The 20,220-nt window shown below is 42.9% G+C and overlaps 1 protein-coding gene across 1 annotated transcript; it reads right to left on the bottom strand.

Annotated features, from left to right (window-relative positions):
- Positions 1-228: 228 nt before the first annotated feature.
- Positions 229-15,398, bottom strand: LOC124622197 (prostaglandin reductase 1-like). The gene is made up of 3 exons (XM_047147848.1): positions 15,195-15,398; positions 8,902-9,252; positions 229-862 (listed from the first exon to the last, which is right to left on the bottom strand). The coding sequence occupies exons 1-3, from the start codon at positions 15,393-15,395 to the stop codon at positions 410-412; spliced, it is 1,005 nt and encodes a 334-aa protein (XP_047003804.1). The 5' UTR covers positions 15,396-15,398; the 3' UTR covers positions 229-409.
- Between the last annotated feature and the right edge of the window lie 4,822 nt (positions 15,399-20,220).

Below are 20,220 nucleotides of genomic sequence, written 5' to 3' on the forward strand. Positions count from 1 at the left end.
CTCCTGACGGTACCCTTGTCTCTGATGAACACTCTCTGTCGAGGACTTCATATTTGGGTTCTATTACTTAAGAACACAAACATTAACCAGCTACATGAATATTTTCTATCGTATCATGCTCTTATAGTTGTTGGTGTGCAGCACTTAAGTTATGTTGTTTTTGCGACAATTGCGTGCTGGGACATATAATCTGACTGTGGAGTTAAATAATGGACACAACACACAAAAGGTTTTCTATAAAATTTATTTCTTTTTAGTTTACAAAAATGAAAGCACAAACAAATTCTGAAAGAATATTCTGTCCCAGTCATCCAGCTACCTTTTGTAATTCACTGCACAAAATACTGTAACAAATTGTCTTTGGCCCTGCTCATGCGCCCAAATCTAGTACGGAAGTATGCTTCACGCTTCAGACTTTAACAACAGCTTTCCCTAGGTTCTCTCCTTGCAGCATGCCAACAAAGGCTTTGGGAGTGTTCTGGAAGCCGTCGGTAACAGTCTCGTGGTACTTGATTTTCCCCTCCCTGATCCACTGCATCAGCTGTCCGATGCCCTCTCCCCAGCGGTCGTGCCATCGGATGTACATGAATCCCTCCATGCGGAGCTGCTTGAATATGGCTGCGTGCTGGATGATGGTAGCCTTCGGGAGATTAGACTCGTTGTATCCAGATATCGCGCCGCACACGGAGATGCGACCGTACTCTCGCATGCTGTTGATGATTGCGCTGCTCATCTCGCCGCCCACGTTGTCGAAGTACACGTCGACGCCGTCAGGTGCCGCCTGCTTCAGCGCCTCTGTGACGTCATTCGTCTTGTAGTTAAATGCGTGATGGAATCCCAACTCCTCTTTCAGCCACTTCACCTGCGGAAGAGAGGCCAGTTATATCGCTACAAGAGGACGTTTTCACATTGTGTAAATAAGTTACAGCTAATTACTATAATGACATCCACTCCTGATTCGGCTGGCTGGCTCTGAGCACTATGGGACTCAACTGCTGAGGTCATTAGTCCCCTAGAACTTAGAACTAGTTAAACCTAACTAACCTAAGGACATCACAAACATCCATGCCCGAGGCAGGATTCGAACCTGCGACCGTAGTGGTCTTGCGGTTCCAGACTGCAGTGCCTTTAACCGCACGGCCACTTCGGCCGGCTCCTGATTCGGATTTTCACTCGTTTTCCCAAATCATTCAAGATGAACGACACAATTTTTGCTACAAATAGGTCATAATTAGCACTTCTCCTCTGCAGCTTTAATAGATATCTGATTATGGTGGCATATGTTTATCATACAATAATTTTTGCCTTGCCTTTCATTTTTACTGGAATGGTAAAACTGCGTTGTTTAGTGTCTTATTATTTCAACTACATTCTTCCTTCATTAACTTCTGAATAGATTAGTTTTTGGAGGGGGTCCAACTTCACAAACACCCAGTTTTACCTTTTCTCCTGTTTACCACATATGTTTCGCTGAATATTGAGAATCATCAGTGGGCCTTTATTTTATTTCTATTAAACAGGAAAAATTGCTCTTTACTATGTACTTGTAAACATATAAATTTGGGTTTTGAAGACAGTATTTACTATTTATATGCAGTGGTTTTCCTGGGTTTTTATGTTTTTTTATTGCACTTGTTTTCTTTCGCGGCTTGTCTTTTGCCACCAGATAGATCTTAATGTAGAAAAGTTATTTACTTCGAAATTTTACGCCTGGGATGTTATGGTCGACCTAATATTAACTAATTCTATTTGCAAGATTTGTGTGCGTGCATGCATGTATGTGTGTGTGTGTGTGTGTGTGTTTTTGTGTGTGTGTGTGTGTGTGTTTTTGTGTGTGTGAATGGGTGTGAGTTTTATCTATTTACTTACTTTTTTATCTAATTATTTATTTTATTTTCATTTATTTCTATGTATTTTCTTTACAAAGATGTGTGTGTAAGGGAAAGGGGGGGGGGAGCTTATAGGTCGGTGTTGTCTGATAGTTCTTTGAGGGCGGGGAACACACTTCCATTATAGAGAGCTCTGTATACATCTATTATTTGTTTGTAAACGAACACAGACAGAAGAGCTTCAACCTCAAGATGACAACTTCTGGATTTGTTACTCGACGCTCTATTCAATAGCTAACAACAGATTCCGGTACATCCTTGTAACTAACCACTTTTGTTTATATTACCCCCAAAAATTTCGTATAGGTGGCGATGAGATCAGATCATTAATGTGGAAAAAATGATGCGTCGCTGCATGCTTCCCCGTTCTGTATTACATTTCTATTTTGTATATTTTTGTCGATATTTTAATTTCAAAGAAAGACAGTAATAAACATAAGATCTCCCGTTTACAGTAGACGTTTGCAGTGCAAGAACACACAGACACAGCAGAAGTACGAGTATTGTGACATAAGTCAAGTATGCGATGAGTACGTACAATGAACTGTCTGTCGGGGTTTTGAAACAACCACAGAGTGTAATTTTTCTGAATTTACTTACGTAATTATCGTTAATGAAACATAAGTAGTCATTTTTTTCTACTGTCCTTAGCGGGTCAGTGTTACACTGTGGCCTGGAAACAATGATAATGCGCCAAGACTCGACCAGATAGTACGTGGTTAGAATATTCGTGAAGAATGAGATTTCGAGCTTTAAAATTAGCTGTTGTGCTTGAGAGACTGAGTGCAAACGGTTTATGGTTCATCAGTACAGTACGGAGTGAAGACACGTGAGTACTGCTCATCAACATCTATCCTTGAGACGTCTCCAGAGAAGAGTGGAGGCTGTGAACGCACGCCCAGTTTCATTCTCTTTTTCTTATTTTTCATATGTATATTCACCGATAGTAATACAAAGACGACGCTTCATCTCTCAAGCTCTCTTTATACCGGCCAACCAAACAATATGCTTTTGTACGAGTGACACATCATACAATTTTTTGAAAATAGCCAACATAATCTCGTTGAATGGAGGTGCGACCTTAAACATCTGATCAAAAGCATCCAGATACCTATTAATGGACATTAATATTGGAGGTGTCCACCCTTCGCCTTTATGACAGCTTGAAACCTCCTAGGGACACTTTTAGTGAGGTGTGTATTTGTGAAGAAACGCCATCCCATTCTTCCTCAAGAACCGAAACGAAAGAAGATTGATTGATTGATTTTAACAGGAGAGCTAAAACAGCTTAGGTCTAACCCGCCACTGCCCGCACCGAAACTAGGTTTATCGTGCGGTATCGCTCCCTGTCTATCTAGTAAAGCCAACCAGTGCCCTTAAATAGTGCAAAGAGTCCCTCTACCAGTTTTTTGTTAGACACAATCTCTTCAAGTCTAGTTGTCCCGAAGATTCTGTATCTTTTACTCTCCAATGCCATGCATTCAAAGATTAGGTGTGATGCAGTTTCTTCACCCTCATCACAGATCCTTCATTTAGGGTCCTCTTCCATTATACCCATTGTGTGTAGGTGTTTTTTGAAGTTCCCATGGCCGATCATCAGTCCAGTCATGAGTTTGATCTCTTTCCTGTTCAATCCCAGGATTACAGAGCTTCTTTTAAAACATGGCTTGGGCATCATTACCTTACCATGTTTTTGTTTATGAACCATGGTCCAATATCCTACATGCTGTTTCCTAAGCCAGTTCAGTAGTTCTAATTTGATCATAGCCTTGATGATTGTCAAGACAGGTTCCGGTCCAATAAATGGAGTTGTTGCCCCCATCCTACCCAATATATCGGCTTGTTCATTGCCACAGGTCCCTGAGTGGCCAGGGACCCACACTAGGTTCACCCTATTGCTTCCCCCTAGCTCCACCAGAGCCCTGTGGCAATCTGCAACAATCTTAGATCTTGTTGCAGGAGCTGCCAATGATTTCAGGGCTGCCTGGCTGTCTGAATAGATGTAGATGCTACGATCATTGTAGCACCACCTCATATACTCCTCCTCACATGCTCTAATTGCAGTAATTTCGGCTTGGAATACAGAGGCCAGCTTCCCTAGAGACATGCTGCTCTCCAGTCTTGGTTGAACCCCGTACAACCCTGCCCCGACGCCTTGATCTGTTTTCGACCCATCGGTGAACCAAACAATGTCCCTCGTACGGTGTCGAACTGTTTTCTTCCACTGCTCCCTACTTCCAATTATTATGTTGTAAGGCTTGTCGAAGCAGTTCGGAGTTATTTCCCTGGCCATACCTATATTTACCTCACTCACTATGTTAGTGTGTGATTCTGGATATCTGAATGAGACCCAGTTTTGGCCATTTTTAAGTCTGTATGCCCCAGCTGCTGCCTCCATCTTAACCCAAAGGTGAAGTGGAGGCATATCCAGCATGGCTTCCATTCCAGCGGTTGGTGTGCTGCTAATTCCGCCCGTTATGGCCTCTCCCAGATGTTATTCGATTTGTATATTGAGCAAGCAGTAAAGGAAACAAAAGAAAAAATCGGAGTAGGTATTAAAATCCATGGAGAAGAAATAAAAACTTTAAGGTTCGCCGATGACATTGTAATTCTGTCAGAGACAGCAAAGGACTTGGAAGAGCAGTTGAACGGAATGGACAGTGTCTTGAAGGGAGAATATAAGATGAACATCAACAAAAGCAAAACGAGGATAATGGAATGTAGTCGAATTAAGTCGGGCGATGATGAGGGAATTAGATTAGGAAATGAGACACTTAAAGTAGTGAAGGAGTTTTTCTATTTGGGGAGCAAAGCAACTGATGATGGTCGAAGTAGAGATGATATAAAATGTAGACTGGCAATGGCAAGGAAAGCGTTTCTGAAGAAGAGAAATTTGTTAACATCGAGTATAGATTTAAATGTCAGGAAGTTGTTTCTGAAAGTATTTGTATGGAGTGTAGCCATGTATGGAAGTGAAACATGGACGAGAAATAGTTTGGACAAGATGAGAATAGAAGCTTTCGAAATGTTGTGCTACAGAAGAATGATGAAGATTAGATGGGTAGATCACATAACTAATGAGGAGGTATTGAACAGAATTGGGGAGAAGAGGAGTTTGTGGCACAACTTGACTAGAAGACGGGATCGGTTGGTAGGACATGTTCTGAGGCATCGAGGGATCACCAATTTAGTATTGGAGGGTAGCGTGGAGGGTAAAAATCGTAGAGGGAGACCAAGAGATGAATATACTAAGCAGATTCAGAAGGATGTAGGCTGCAGTAGGTACTGGGAGATGAAGAAGCTTGCACAGGATAGAGTAGCATGGAGAGCTGCATAAAACCAGTCTCAGGACTGAAGACCACAACAACAACATGGTTCATATACATGAGTATTTTCTTCTTAACAAATAACATAGACCACAACAACAACATGGCTAAGCAGGTCAATCTCTGCACCTTAGCAAGCTCTTTAGCAGCAACCCGCTGTTCTACCTTCTTTCACCCCACTATGGCCCCATATGAAATCCTAGGTCTAACCACTGTGGTGTATTTCCAGTGCATACCCCTGGGGCTTAGGCCCCAGTTTTTGCGAGAAGTCCTCCTAGTAACGAAAGAAGATAGTGAAGTTGGTCAGTGGGATCTGGTGCGAAGTCGACGTCCTAACGGTGATTCACTAAGGTCAGATAGGGGCTCTGGGTAGGCTAGTCAATTTTAAGAACGTTATTGTACACAAACCATGGGCTCACGGACGCTGCTTTGTGGCAGAGTGTAGTGTCACGCCGATACAACATTCATCGTCTCCAAACTGTACCTCTACTGCACACAGTATGCAATATTGCAGAATGTGTTCGTATCCTTCCGCATTTAGTGTTTTCTTAAACCCAGTAAGGGGACCACTCCATAACCATGACAAACACCCCAGTAGCATAAAATCACTTCCTCCGCATTTTACTGTTGGTAATAGCTGATCACAGGAACGTTCTCCAGGCATCCAGCAAACCGGAAACTTCCCACGGAATTGTCACAAGGTATAGTGTGATTCATTACTCCAAATCATCAGTTTCATCCACTATCCAGTGATGTTGTTGTTTACAGCTCTCCAAGTGTCACTTTGTACTGACTGCAGAAACGTGTGGCCTATAAGCAGCTGCTCGATCACTGTACCCCATGTTTGTTAACTACCTGTGCACAACCAATGTGCTGGCCGTACTGCTGGTAGCACTTTGGAACTGACGAGTGAAATCTATCGCTGATTTCACGCGATTTTTATAACCTCATTCCGCAATATTCGATGGTACCTGTCTCTCAGTGTGTGAGCCCTGCCTGGTCTCGGCTTACTGTGGCTGTTCCATCGCTTTTCGACTTCAAATTCGAAGTAACAGAGCTCTCCCGACTGATAAATCCTGCTGTCGCTCTCTCCCCACTTCCTTTTATGCTGGCACGTCTGCCTCTAGCGACATTTAGTCGTCAATTTCCCATTACATAGAGGTGTCCGAATACGGTTGACCAGGCAATGCACATGTCTCTATCTACACTTTGTACGAGGGTTGCCAGACATTAATGCACCGCATTTTTTTTCTTCAATAATTCTTTATTGGACATAATGAGAGTTACACGCACGAAAGAATGGTGTTTTATCTACATACCCTATTTTTTCACGTAATCTCCATCCCGTTCTATGGTCTTCCTCCAGCGCAAAACGTCCTGTCGGTACCAGTGCTTGTCCTGGTGACGGAGCCAGTGCTTCCCTGTGTGAATCACCTCCTCATTGTCCTCAAAGTGTCTTCCACGAATGGCATCTTTTATTGGCCCAAGCAAGTGTTAAGCCCGAGGGGGTAGGTCAGGGCTGTAGGGTTGATGGAGTATCACTGTCCAACCCTGTTCTGCGATGCGTTCAGCAGTCCTCATACTTGTGTGGGGCCGAGCGTTATCGTGTTGCAGCAAAACATTTGCTGGATTGTTGTGGCGCCTAAGTCGCCGGAAGCGCGTCTTCAGTTTTGTTAATGTGTTGACATATGCTCCTGAATTAATGGTACCGCCTCTTGGTATCATATCAATGAGAATCACACCTTAACAGCCCCAGAACACGATGATCATGATCTTACTGGCGGAAGCAGGTGCTTCGAATTTTTTCTTCTGCGGGGAAAGAGAACGGCGCCATTCCATCGACTGTCGTTTTGTTTTGGGCTCAAGATGGTGAACCCAGGTTTCATCACCTGTCACAATCTGGGACAATAAGGCCTCCCCCTCAGCTTCAAAACGTTGCAGCAAATCAAGACAAAATGTTTTTTTCCGTGCGATTTGTGATCCACCGTTAGACACCGCATGACCCATCTTGCACACGCTTTTGAATATCCAAAAATGCAGATAATTGCATCCACACTTCCTTTGCTGATTGACAGATGCAGCGCAAACTACCGAGTCGTAATGCGTCTGTCCTCGTGAAGCCGGCCGGTGTGGCCGAGCGGTTCTAGGCGCTTCAGTCTGGAACCGCGCGACTGCTACGGTCGCAGGTTCGAATCCTGCCTCGGGCATGGATGTGTGTGGTGTCCTTAGGTTAGTTAGGTTTAAGTAGTTCTAGGTTCTAGGGGACTGATGACCTCAGATGTTGAGTCCCATAGTGGTCAGAGCCATTTGAACCATTTGTCCATTTGTCCTCGTGAATGACAACATCAGCTCGCTGCAACATGTCAGGTGTGGCAGCCGTGGATGGTCTCCCCGACCGCTGCAAATCGTCGAGCTCCACCGAACCACCTTCTGATGACCTCACCCTCCGTGCCCAGCTACTAACTGTACTCCTGTCGACAGCAGATGCTGCATAGACTTTGCACAAATGTTTGTGAATATTCCCCACTGTTTCTCCTCTACAGTGAGAAATTCAATGGCGGCACATTGCTTGTAACGTATGTCACCCTCAGACGCCACTTTGAAATGCAGCTACGCTATCCGTCGGAAGAGACAGATACTTGGCGCGCTCACTCAGGAGACTTCAAATAATACATACGTAACGTTTCCCATTCGTAGCATTGTTTTCAGCTGAGATAAAAATGGGATGCATTACTTTCTGGGCAGCCTTCCTATGTCTGAAGAATGTAAGGATTTTGAGGAAAAGTCAGCAGTACTTACGAACAAGTGTCACTGATCTGATGAGATTATGCTGCACTGACCTCACCTGCGTCTGTTGTGTACATAGTTCCACGTAGTCAGCGCATACACAACTTTCCCACTAGAGCGCGCCCCACTAAGCACAACAGCGCAGGCACAGCGCTCGTCCATCTCCGCACTACGAGATGGCGCTGCCATAGAGACAGACCAAATTCTGCTTCCGCAGATCCGTGTATTAATATGTAACGCAGCCATTGAGATTGCTGCTAAAGTAGAACTTTTTCTCCTCGCAGATCACACTCGCGCAGTGATACACGAATGCACGTGGTATTATAACGAGTGTACAGACCTCCGATTAGTCAGTCTGCATTTGTCTGCACTAATCTATACAAGTCTGCATTAGTCTGTACCAGTCTACATTTGTCTGTACCAGTCTATAGTAAAGTTTCAGTCTGCGCCTAATACGATTACTATATTCCTGTACATAGCCATGAAGATAAATGTATACACACTTTTGTCAAGTATCAGAGATATATGTGAGAATAAGACTAACGTACCAATACCAAAGGAACTTCAGATTGTCAATTGTAAATAGCATCCAGAACCAAGTTAAGTAATTTTTATGTTTGTTATTATTTTAATAAATGTGTGTGAAAATTAATCAAGTTCTGTTTTAGGTTGGTCACTGTCAATCTGCTACTCTAAGCATGCAAGTGGCATTTCTATCGTCCGACCTAACGGCAGAAGATAAACACGCCACGATAAGACCACGAGACATATTGCTGACACTCAACTACTTCGTTAGAGCGACATGTCAAATAATCTGATGGTGTGTGTACTGAAGGTCTTACAGTACGCACACCACAGCGTCATAGGTGCAGGAATCGCAAATGGAAGCGGTGTCTTACCTTAGTGTCTGATCCCGCGAAGCCAATTACTTTGCACCCCTTGAGGCGCGCTATCTGCCCGACTATGGACCCCACAGCACCTGCTGCCCCACTGACTACGGCGACCTCTCCCTCCTTAGGCTTGCAGATCTCCAGCAGTCCAAAGTAGGCCGTGATTCCGGGCATGCCCAGCACCCCCAGAGAGAGGGAGAGGGGCAGCTCCCCCAGGTCTGGCACCAGCATGACCGGCGACATGAAGTAGGGCGCATCCGGCCCCACGTCGGCCACGGTGCGGTCGCGCCACCCCCAGTAGCCGACCACGTACCGCCCCACTGGGAAGTCCGCAGCACGGCTCTCCACGATTCGGGCCACCTGTGGGCAGAGATTAGCACACATACCTTTAGAGACAGCGTAAACTGTGACTTCCTGGCAACAGTGATTTCTGTTAATTGCAATAACTGGTATTTTTAGTAGTGTTTTGTTCCAGTTTTGCGAATTCACAACCTGTATCCCTCCACAATGGAAGTGAAACGTGGACAATAAATAGTTTAGACAAGAAAAGAATAGAACATTTCGAAATGTGGTGCTACAGAAGAATGCTGATCACAATGAAGATCACATAACTAATGAGGAGGTATTGAATAGAACTGGGGAGAAGAGAAGCTTGTGGCACGACGTGACTAGAAGAAGGGATCGGTTGGCAGGACATGTTCTGATCACCAATTTAGTATTGGAAGGCAGCGTGGAGGGTAAAAATCGTAGAGGGAGGCCAAGAGATGAATACACTAAGCAGATTCAGCAGGATGTAGGTTGCAGTAGGTACTGGGAGACGAAGAAGCTTGCAAAGGATAGAGTAGCATGGAGAGCTGCATCAAACCAGTCTCAGGACTGAAGACCACAACACATCACTCCACAATCCACCAACATTAAAATATTCCTGCTGCTATCGCCTCACCTATTACATTGTGATTAGTAACTTGTAAGGACTAACAGTCACTGACAAGTGCGTTGCTGACTGGTATACCTAGCCAGGTGGATTGTGACAACGTGACGGGAGCCATACGTTCTCGCTTGTAAAGGCGATTACTTGTTTAGACTTAACGTTAGCGTTTTCGATAACCGACGAGACAAAATGTTAGGTGAGATGATATAGTTAATACTCGTATTTAGAACCATTCATCCTCAGTTGTTGCTGACATGCTAGAGTGTGATATTAGAACTCCACAAAATCTTGGTTGTAATGACAGACTGAGACAGACTGATCTCTAGCGTAGCCCGATGTTTGGATTTGGTTGGAAGGCGATAGTTTGCTTTTGAATTGGCGAAGCTAACGAATGAAAATGGCAAATAAAAGTTGTGGTAAAAGATTGACCTACATCGTAGCCTGATGTTTACGTTCACCCAATTTGCTTCGTTTATCACACTTTTCATCACAAAATCTAAAACTGCAAGGCAAAGTCAGAAAACGTATCTCAGATAATGGACAGGAGTACTACATAACTTTTACCACATGGTAAACAAATGTTACTTGAGAACTGGACACGACTGTGCACAGAGAAAATTTTGCCCCAACTAAACGGTCTGTAGTAAGTATGGATTAAATGTGTTCTTCATTTGGCTTTAAATTTTTTAGTAATGAAACAAGTTTGAATATATTAATGGTGGATGTTGAGAATGATAACATAATCTGCCGTACAGTACAGTTCGAGTTTGTGTTTAGAATACGTGGACCACTTCTTCGACCATAGACAGGTTATACATCGATAGCCTGAGACACAAGGCACCCAGAACGAAGTACGAACGTCTGTCAACAGATGGCGTCTGACATTGAAAGTTACAATGCTACTTTTATAAGAATAACCTTGGTTTTAGTTGTTACTTGTGACTCAGATAATAACCTGTGTGTTCCATGATAGTGTGGATGCCGTAAAACAGTGGAATGCAGTCTGCATGAAACTGAAATCACAGCCACATACTGGTAATTTGTTACTGTCAAAGCCGTGACTTATTAATCATTTTATACGTTCCTGACATTGTATCAGCTTTACTAGCGATCTTGGCGTTTGAAAGTTTCTTCAGAGTTCTCAATCACTTGTTGATTTCTTGCCACCCAAGTTCTCTACAAAGCGCTCGAGAAAGATCTACTGCAGACTGCATAACAGAAAGGAATTACAGCGTGAGAATTATTGAACTATATGAAAAAAACGTAAATTAGTTACAAACTACAGCGTGCACACACCTTATTCAACATTTAAACGTTACTACATATATTCGGATATAGGTTATGACATGTTCGATAAGACTGCCTTCATTGGCGTTGATGTGGCACAGACGAATAGCGAAATTCTGCATGACCTGCTGAAGTGTCGGAACATTGATCTTGTCGATGGCCTCTGGAATAGCTGGTTTCAGCTCAGCAATAGTTTTGGGGTTATTGCTATACACCTTGTCTTTAATATAGCCCCACAAAAAGGAATCGCATGTATTCAGATCCGGAGAATATGGCGGCCAATCGAGGCTCATGCCAGTGGCCCCTATACATCCCAAAGCCAGAATGCGGTCCCCAAACTGATCCTCGAGGACGTCAAACACTCTCCTTCTTCGATGGGATCGAGCTCTGTCTTGCATGACCCACATCTTGTCTAAATCAGGGTCACGTTGGGTAATGGGGTCGAAATCATCTCCAAAACCTTCACGTACTGTTCGGTAGCCACCTTGCCATCAAGGAATATCGCACAGATTATTCCATGGCTGGACATTGCACGCCACACAGTCAACTGTTGAGGGTGAAGAGACTTCTCGATCGCGCATTGTGGATTCTCAGTTCCCCAAATGCGCCAATTTTCCTTATTGACGAACCCATCCAAATGAAAGTGGGCTTCTTCGCTAAACCAAACCATGCATCTGTGTACCAATTCCCACCGTGCCCTGCGGCCAACCGTACAGTTTGAACGTGCTAACGCAAACCGTTCAGAAGTAATGACGATTTAATTTCATACAGTTCAATAGTTATCACGCAGTACTTTCCATCGATTTACTTTCGTAATATTAACGTCACACTGTAGTGTATGGTAAAATATAGTCTGCCAACACGGTAATATTTAATGATATGCTGTTTCGTGGTCTTCATTCCAAAGACTGATTTGATGCGTCTGTATCTGCTAGACCTTCTGATTAAGTCTCATCATCTCTGCATACCTAATGCAAGCTTTGTCCGTATGAAACTCCATAGCCGAACACTGGCCGCCCTCTACTATTTGTAGCCCCACACTTCTCCGAATTACCAAACTGACTATTGCTTGATGCCTCGTGATCCAATCTTACAGTTAAGTTGTGCTCATGCACTTTTTTCTGCTCAACACGATTCAGTTTCTCTTCATCAGTTATCCAGTCTACTCATCTAATGTTAAGCATTCTCCGTAACATCGGACATAAAAGCTTCTATTCTGTTCATGTCTACTCTGTTTATTCTACACGAATCGATTACAGATAAGGCTACTACAATCCAGCAAATACTATCGTCTAAGACATTCAGACTTTTAAATTTGTACTCGATATCACCCTTTTTCTTGCGTTGCTTGAGGCTTACCCGACGGATTACTAGGTAAGGTTGTCGGAAGGGAGGTCGATTGTCGTGGTGAAATACCCATAATGTTTCATTGACGCAGCTGATTGACATCTGCAGGTGCGTCGAACTCACTGCTGAGTTATGACAGTCATAACATTCATTACTCAGCAATGTATTAGGCGCACCTGAAGGTGTCATTCGGTTGCGTTTGATGAAATATTGTCGAAATTCACAACGACATTCGACCTCACACCCGACAACTGTTTCCACTCCCTATTTCTTATTTTTAGAAAAGATTTCATTGCTACTGCTAGTATGCATTTTATATTCTCGTTACTTCTGCCATCGTAAGTTATTTTGCTGTCCAAATAGTAAAAGTCATCTATTACTTCTAGTATCTTGTTTCATAATCTAATTCCCTCATCATCGCCTGATTTAATTCCACTACACTTCGTTACCTTTGCTTTGCTATTGTTAATATTCATCTTACAACTTCTTTTGAAGACACTATCCATTTGTTCAAATAACCTTCCAAGTTTTTGCACTGTTTGGTAGAACTGCAATGCTGTCAGAGAACTGAAGCGTTTTTTATTTGTTCTGCTTCAACTTTAATTTCCTTTCCAAATTTCTCCTGAGTTTCCTTCATTGCTTGTTCAGTGTACTGACTGAATAATATGATGGAGAGGCAGTTACTGATTTCCTTTTCGTATTCTTCTTGGCAGCTGGAGTCTGGTTACTGTGCAATCTAAATACATTTCCCTCCCCGTATTTTATTTTAGATAACTTTTTAATTCCAAAGAGTGTATTCCAGTCAATATTGTCATTGTTTTTTTTCTAAATATGCAAATGCTATAAATATTGTTTTGCCGTTTTTGAATCTATCTGCCAAGATAAATTTTCTCGTATGATCCTACATTTCTCCAGAACCCAAAAATATCCCCCCCCCTCCCCCCCAGGCCATTGATACCTGTCGTTCTATTCGTCTTCAGGTGAATTAGTGATCTAACAACGCTTTTTGTACGTAGATACCACATCAGTTAATACTGTTCTGCGTTTGTACAACCGGGTGAAAGCTGTAGTGTAAGTTAGAAGAAACTAAACCTTGAACCGAAGGGCTGCTATACTCTTATCAACTGCTATGTATTCAAAAGAGTGATACGATTCTGTTGACAACACGTCTTCTAGGAAAATGCAAGATGTCGGTTCAGAGAAATAAAATATTTCTTGTTACATAAAGCTTATGAAATATGTCGATGGACAAGGAGTGATTGGACTAGTGTCAGTTAGTCACAGCGAATGGTATTACATAAAGTAACTGTTGACTAAAGATCGTATAACGCACTTGCCAGTTGTCAACGATATTAAGAATAACGTAAATACAAGTCAGGCTATTCCTATTTTTCTAAACACACGGAATTTGGATATTTCTGATAGACCATAAACATCTGTAAATGTCGAATCAATATGTGTGATAAGTAGCAGTTCACAACAAGATGACTTTTACAGTATAACAGTAATGGCAACTTTCTTATACAGTGAGACTGATGGTTTACTTAACGACATATGAATTGATCGTGTACTGTTGTAGGGAAGAGAGTCATGGATCCTTAAAAACGAGATAAAAGCAAACCACAAGCAGCAGAAATGAGATTTTTTAGGGAAGTGAGAGTTGTTTCCAGTGAAGACCGCATAAGAAATGAAGTTGTTAGGAACGAACTAAATATTTATAACGCTAATGAAAAGACTGAACAAAATAAAACTGTATGCTAACATCACCCACAAAGAATGAGTGGCCACGCTGTACCAGCCAAGAGGAAGAAGGGACGTACGATGGCCCAGAAAGAGGTGGCAGTAAAAGGTGAAGCCGGAAGAGGCACAAACGAGTCAGTCTTGAAGGACAGAAGAAGGAGAAGATAAAATTGATCGTAACTAAAGGACCACGGCAAAAATCGCATTCAGTTAACGATAGATTTATGTCTATCATTTTATGATCAAGTAAATAAAAAAAGGCGTACACCAACAAACTAATTATTCATAATGTTATCATTTGAGATTAATACCAACTCACAAAGCAGTTTCAGTATCGATCTGATTACTTCAGCTTTGTTACTTATTAGAAATAAGCATGTGATAATATTATTCTCATTCATCATCGCCTGTAAGCAACTTAAATCTGCCACGGTTCGCGCCGCTGCCCCCGTCGAAGGTTCGAGTCCTTCCTCGGGCATGGGTGTTTGTGTTTGTCCTTAGCGTAGGTTAGGTTAAGTTAGATTAAGTAGTTTGTAAGCCTAGGGACCGATGGCCTCAGCAATTTGGTCGCATAGGAACTTACGACAAATTTCCAAACTTAAATCAAGTAATAAAAAAAAAAAGATAAAAGTGAAATACGAGTGTCTGTCAAAACGCCTGAAAAGGCTTTTATCTTTCAAAAAATTGAACTCGTTCGTGTACGACATTTTTTGCAAAGTTTTATCATCTGTCATTACCCAAAAGTAAATTGATTCATTGACTTCAGCACAGCAAATTGTTTTTATTTTATTTTTGCATCAGTGGTGAACAGAAACAGGGGGTGCCAATGGAAAGTCAGTGATGTTATTTGTGAGCGTGTGTGTGTGGACTTGTGTTCTTCAGTATGGCGTACCTGTAATAATTTTGTCATTCGCAATGGTGTTCTTCTGTCAGGACAGTAATTAGTGCGAGTTAATTAGAATTGGTTAGCAACGGAGGCATATGAAAGAAACTTCACCTGTGAGCCGATCATGGTGGCGCCGACTTGGTGCATGTTCTTGTACGCCCTCTGGTAGGGATCGACGCTGATGTAGACTGCCTCGGCGAGTATCTGGCCATCGCGGAGAGCCGGCAGGTCCTCCTCCTCGATGCGGAAGTCTTGGAGCCGCGGCTCTCCCTGGAACACGCGGGCGATCACGATCTTGCGCGCCTTCACCATGGCTGCCGGTGTCCTACTGCCAGCGCGGTCGCTGCACGCCGCTTATATAACGCGGCCGCGCCGCGAGACCTTGACGCGTTGTCATCGCTATCTGTATTGGGTCCCAGATGGAAGGTCGTCAGACTCACTGTGCTGAATCACTGTGGGCCTGAGAGGCGATGAGATGCAAATTTCACCACTCTCTTGCAATTTAACATCCGTTTGTTGTGTAAATTAATAGCTAGTTCTCTCTACAAATGTACTCTCGCCAAATTCTGGGGCAACTCTTCACATAGTGTTGCTACAGTACAGTACGGAAGGTAAATGAAAGAAATACGCAATGAGACGAACAGAAATTATACTTTTATTCACAGTCAATAATTACACTAAAGTCAGCGGGATTTGCACTGAGGTGACAAAAGTCACAGGATACGATTCAGTGCCTTGTTGGACCTCCTTTTGCCCTGCAGAAATACTGAAACCATGCTGCCTCTATAGCCGTCCAGAATGCTGAAGATGTTTCCGGTGCAGGATTTTGTGCACGAAGCGACATCTTGATTATATCCCATTAATGTTCGATGCGATTCATGTCGGGCGATCTGGGTCGCCAAATCATTCGATTGAATTGTCCAGAATATTCTTCAGGCCAATGTCCACAGCTCGTGGTCTTGCGGTAGCGTTCTCACTTCTCGCGCAAGGGGTCCCGGGTTCGATTCCCGGCGGGGTCAGGGATATTCTCTTCGAGATGACTGGGTGTTGTGTGTCTTTCATCATCATTTCATCATCATTGACTCGCAAGTCGCCGAAGTGGCGTCAGCTAAAAAGGACTTGCACTTTCGGCGGCTGAACACCCCGCATGGGGTCTCCCGGCCACCAATGATGTACGATCATTTCATTCAGACCAATCGCGAACAACTGTGGCCCGGTGGCATGGCGCATTGTCGTCCATAAAAATTCCTTCGTTGTTTGGGAACACAAAGTCCATGAATGGCTGAAAATGGTCTCCAGGTAGGCGAACGTAACCATTCCCAGTCAATGACCGTTTCAGTTCCATGAAAACAGAAAACCAACTTGCACATACCTTGTTGACGACTTGGGTTCAGGGCTTCATGCAGGCTGCGCGACACTTGAATCCTACCGGCAGCTCTCACCAACTGAAATCCGGACTCGTACGACCAGGTAACGCTTCTCCAGCCGTCTTGCCGATATGGTCACGAGCCCAGGAGAGGTGCTGCAGGCATTGTCGTGCTACGGTCGCAGGTTCGAATCCTGTCTCGGGCATGGATGTGTGATGTCCTTAGGTTAGTTAGGTTTAAGTAGTTCTAAGTTCTAGGGGACTGATGACCTCAGAAGTTAAGTCCCATAGTGCTCAGAGCCATTGGAAACATTGTCGTGCTGTTAGCAAAGGCACAAGCGTCGGTTGTCTGCTGCCATGGCCTATTAACGCCAAATTTCGCCTCACTGTCCTAACAGACATGTTTGTCGTACTTGCCACATTGATGTCTGTGGTTATTTCACGTAGTGCTCGTTATCTGTTAGCACTGAAAGCTCCACACGAATGCAGCTGCTCTCGGTCGTTACGTGAGGGCCACTGCGTTGTCTGTGCTGACGGGTGATAACTGAAATTTGGTCATATCGCCACATTCTTGACACTGTGGATCTAGGAATACTGAATTCCCTAACGATGCCCCATGTGTCTAGCTCTAACTACGATTTCGGTTTCAACGCCTTTTAATTCCCATCGCGTGGTCATAATCAAGCCGGAATCCTTTCCTCATGAACCATCTGAGTATAAATGACAGCTCCATCATTGCACTGCCCTTTTATACCTTGTGTACACGATATTACCGCCGTCTGTATATGTCGTCCTATCCCCCTATGGGATTCACACGGATATGAACATATACAGGGTGACTCACCTAACGTTACCGCTGGATAATTTCGTAAAACACATCAAATACTGACGAACCGATTCCACAGACCGAATGTGAGGAGAGGGGCTAGTGTAATTGTTTAATACAAACCATACAAAAATGCACGGAAGTACGTTTTTTTACACAAACATACGTTTTTTTAAATAGAACCCCGTTAGTTTTGTTAGCACATCTGAACATATAAACAAATACGTAATCAGTGCCGTTTGTTGCATTGTAAAATGTTAATTACATCCGGAGATATTGTAACCTAAAGTTGACGCTTGAGTACCACTCCTCCGCTGTTCGTTTCAACGTACCGGTGTTCAGACTCTCCGGAAAACGAAAACCGTCGTCAAGAAAAACTGACTGAAAGACAGAAATAGAACGAACTGGACGACTATTTCCCGCAAGAGAACTGGCAGCATGTGGTAGGAACTACAGTGTGTCTCAAGCCTCGGAGTAGATGAAGTCACGAGTCATCGAATGTTTAAACATGTTTGGAAAAAGATTGAGTGTGAATTAAATCTCCACTCAGAATGAACATCTGTAGACAGTTACTTAAAAAATCTTCATGCTCATACGAATTAGTCAGCTATTTCAAGAGTGTAAACAGAAGAACGATTATTAAGTGACAGCCCGCATCTCGTGGTCGTGCGGTAGCGTTCTCGCTTCCCACGCCCGGGTTCCCGGGTTCGATTCCCGGCGGGGTCAGGGATTTTCTCTGCCTCGTGATGGCTGGGTGTTGTGTGCTGTCCTTAGGTTAGTTAGGTTTAAGTAGTTCTAAGTTCTAGGGGACTGATGACCATAGATGTTAAGTCCCATAGTGCTCAGAGGCATTTGAACCATTAAGTGACACATCAACATTTAAACCTATACCAATGTTTTCATGGTTTTACCATCTGGAACCTTTCCGGCCTACAGGTGGATAGGAGGGGAAGGGAAGCAGCGCGGAGTGGCCGCGCGGTTTGATGCGCCATGTCACGGATTGCACGGCCCCTACCGCGGAGGTTCGGGTCCTCCCGCATGGGTGTGTGTGGTGTAAGATAGTTTAAGCAATGTGTAAGTCTAGGGACCGATGACCTCAGCAGTTTGGTCCCTTAGGAACTCACATACGTTTCAATTTTTTATTTATTTATTTTTTGTCAGGAAGGGAAGGAATTAGTGGGGATTTACTATAGATGTTTGCATTACTTCTCTACATAATCACCAGTCAGATTTAAGCATTTATCATCTCTCTTCATGAGTTACTTAACTCCCTCTGAATATAATGCTACCACGTGACTGTTAACCCAACGAGCACAGAACTATTGGTACCAAATTACTTACAATCCGAGAAACATGCAAGTAATTGTCCAACAAATGATACATCCTGAAAAGACGGTTACCACAAATTGTTTGGATAGTTTTCCTCATCATTTCGTTGGTCACGGAAAACGGACGATCATTTTTGGAAGCAACTTATTTTTTTAACCTCGTGTTCGTCAATGTGAAGTTCGTAACTATGTGAATATTTATTTTAAAGGGAAATTTCAGGATCTCACGCTACACGATGCAAGATACACACTAGCCCGTACATCAAACAATTGGTCTGTGAGAGGGCAATCCGTTTTCAATGAAATTTACATACGCCATCTCAGTGCAAAACAAATTTACTCAGTTAAAAACGTTGGCCCTGAATATTACTAATCTTTGTCGTTAGTCTCATAAAAAATCACTGTACCGGAACTGTTATTATAATTAAACAGCATATTAACATAAAAATTAACGCATCTGACTTCCTGATAAAACTGGATGAAAATTCACAAGATCTTTTACTGGTACAAAACTTCTGAAGTGATACTGAAATTATTTTCACAAATACACTCTGCCAAACACCGTGCCTTACATTGGAACATGAACTTTGGTGGTACTTAAATTTATTGGCCTATCTGTGCGCACTGAACGCTCATCTGCTCCGCAACTTGTTGCTACCAGGAATAATGATGTGACTGTTAAAAATCAAATTTCATTAATCGTACTTGCTATGTGCAGTGCAAGATAGTATATTACCATTTTTCATAACCGCTTGTCAGTGCACAGTTCGCGATGTGCAATGCGATTGAGCAAGTAAATGAAAATGGGAAACTAATCTTAACTACTGTTAAATGAGAAGAAAGGCTACAAGTTTAGCTGTGCTTCATTAAGCTACAACAACAATACACTTTATCGTAAGGTCCTCACGTCTAGACAAGTTAGCAAAATATTTCTTAATAACTCCCCTGTATACTATTGCCTCCCCTGACACTTGTTTCAACTATAAGACAGGACCATATGCTCCATTACAAAATTTCTACAGCAAACTTCAACCATACGCAATGTTCTAGCAACAACAAGCTACACAGTTACAAATATAAAAAAACTAAATTACCTTAAAAGTTCATTCAATATAATTTCATTTTCTCACTATCTTCCCTTAAAACATATTATTACAAAATCCTTTTTGAATAATGCTGCCTCCACAACACAGCAGACCAGCTTCCATCCCTTTCAAATCAAATACTTTGCCAGACTGTTCAACACACTCTGCTACTGCCGTTATCCGACGTACTCTGACAAAGCAAAGTTAACGTCTCTGACCGACATCGCCGGTGTCAAACACAGTTTTACAAAGAATATGATTTTATCGATATTACAGACACTGAATACATTTATCAATTTCGTAACTTCATTCACATTTAGGGCCAAAACTTCCAGAAAATCGTCATGGCAAACAGCACAGCCCACCTTCAACTTCTGTCAGCGCTGTGAACATCCGTGTTATCACTCCTACACGAAGGACACCAATGATGCACAACATATCTACTGAAACTATCGTGGCGTCATTCTTCTGAACTCTGGCTACTAGCTATACTCAACGATAGTTAATGACCACAAGAAAAATATTACAGAAG

The sequence above is a fragment of the Schistocerca americana genome, chromosome 7 (genome assembly GCF_021461395.2).
Source record: "Schistocerca americana isolate TAMUIC-IGC-003095 chromosome 7, iqSchAmer2.1, whole genome shotgun sequence".
Lineage (NCBI taxonomy): Eukaryota > Metazoa > Arthropoda > Insecta > Orthoptera > Acrididae > Schistocerca > Schistocerca americana.

Excerpts from the sequence above, each read along its gene's own strand:
- LOC124622197 (XM_047147848.1), bottom strand. The coding sequence starts at position 15,395 with ATGGTGAAGGCGCGCAAGATCGTGATCGCCCGCGTGTTCCAGGGAGAG. Across the intron at positions 9,253-15,194 it reads CCACCATGATCGGCTCACAG|GTGGCCCGAATCGTGGAGAG; the intron begins GTGAAGTTTCTT and ends CTCTGCCCACAG. Across the intron at positions 863-8,901 it reads TCGCGGGATCAGACACTAAG|GTGAAGTGGCTGAAAGAGGA; the intron begins GTAAGACACCGC and ends TCTCTTCCGCAG.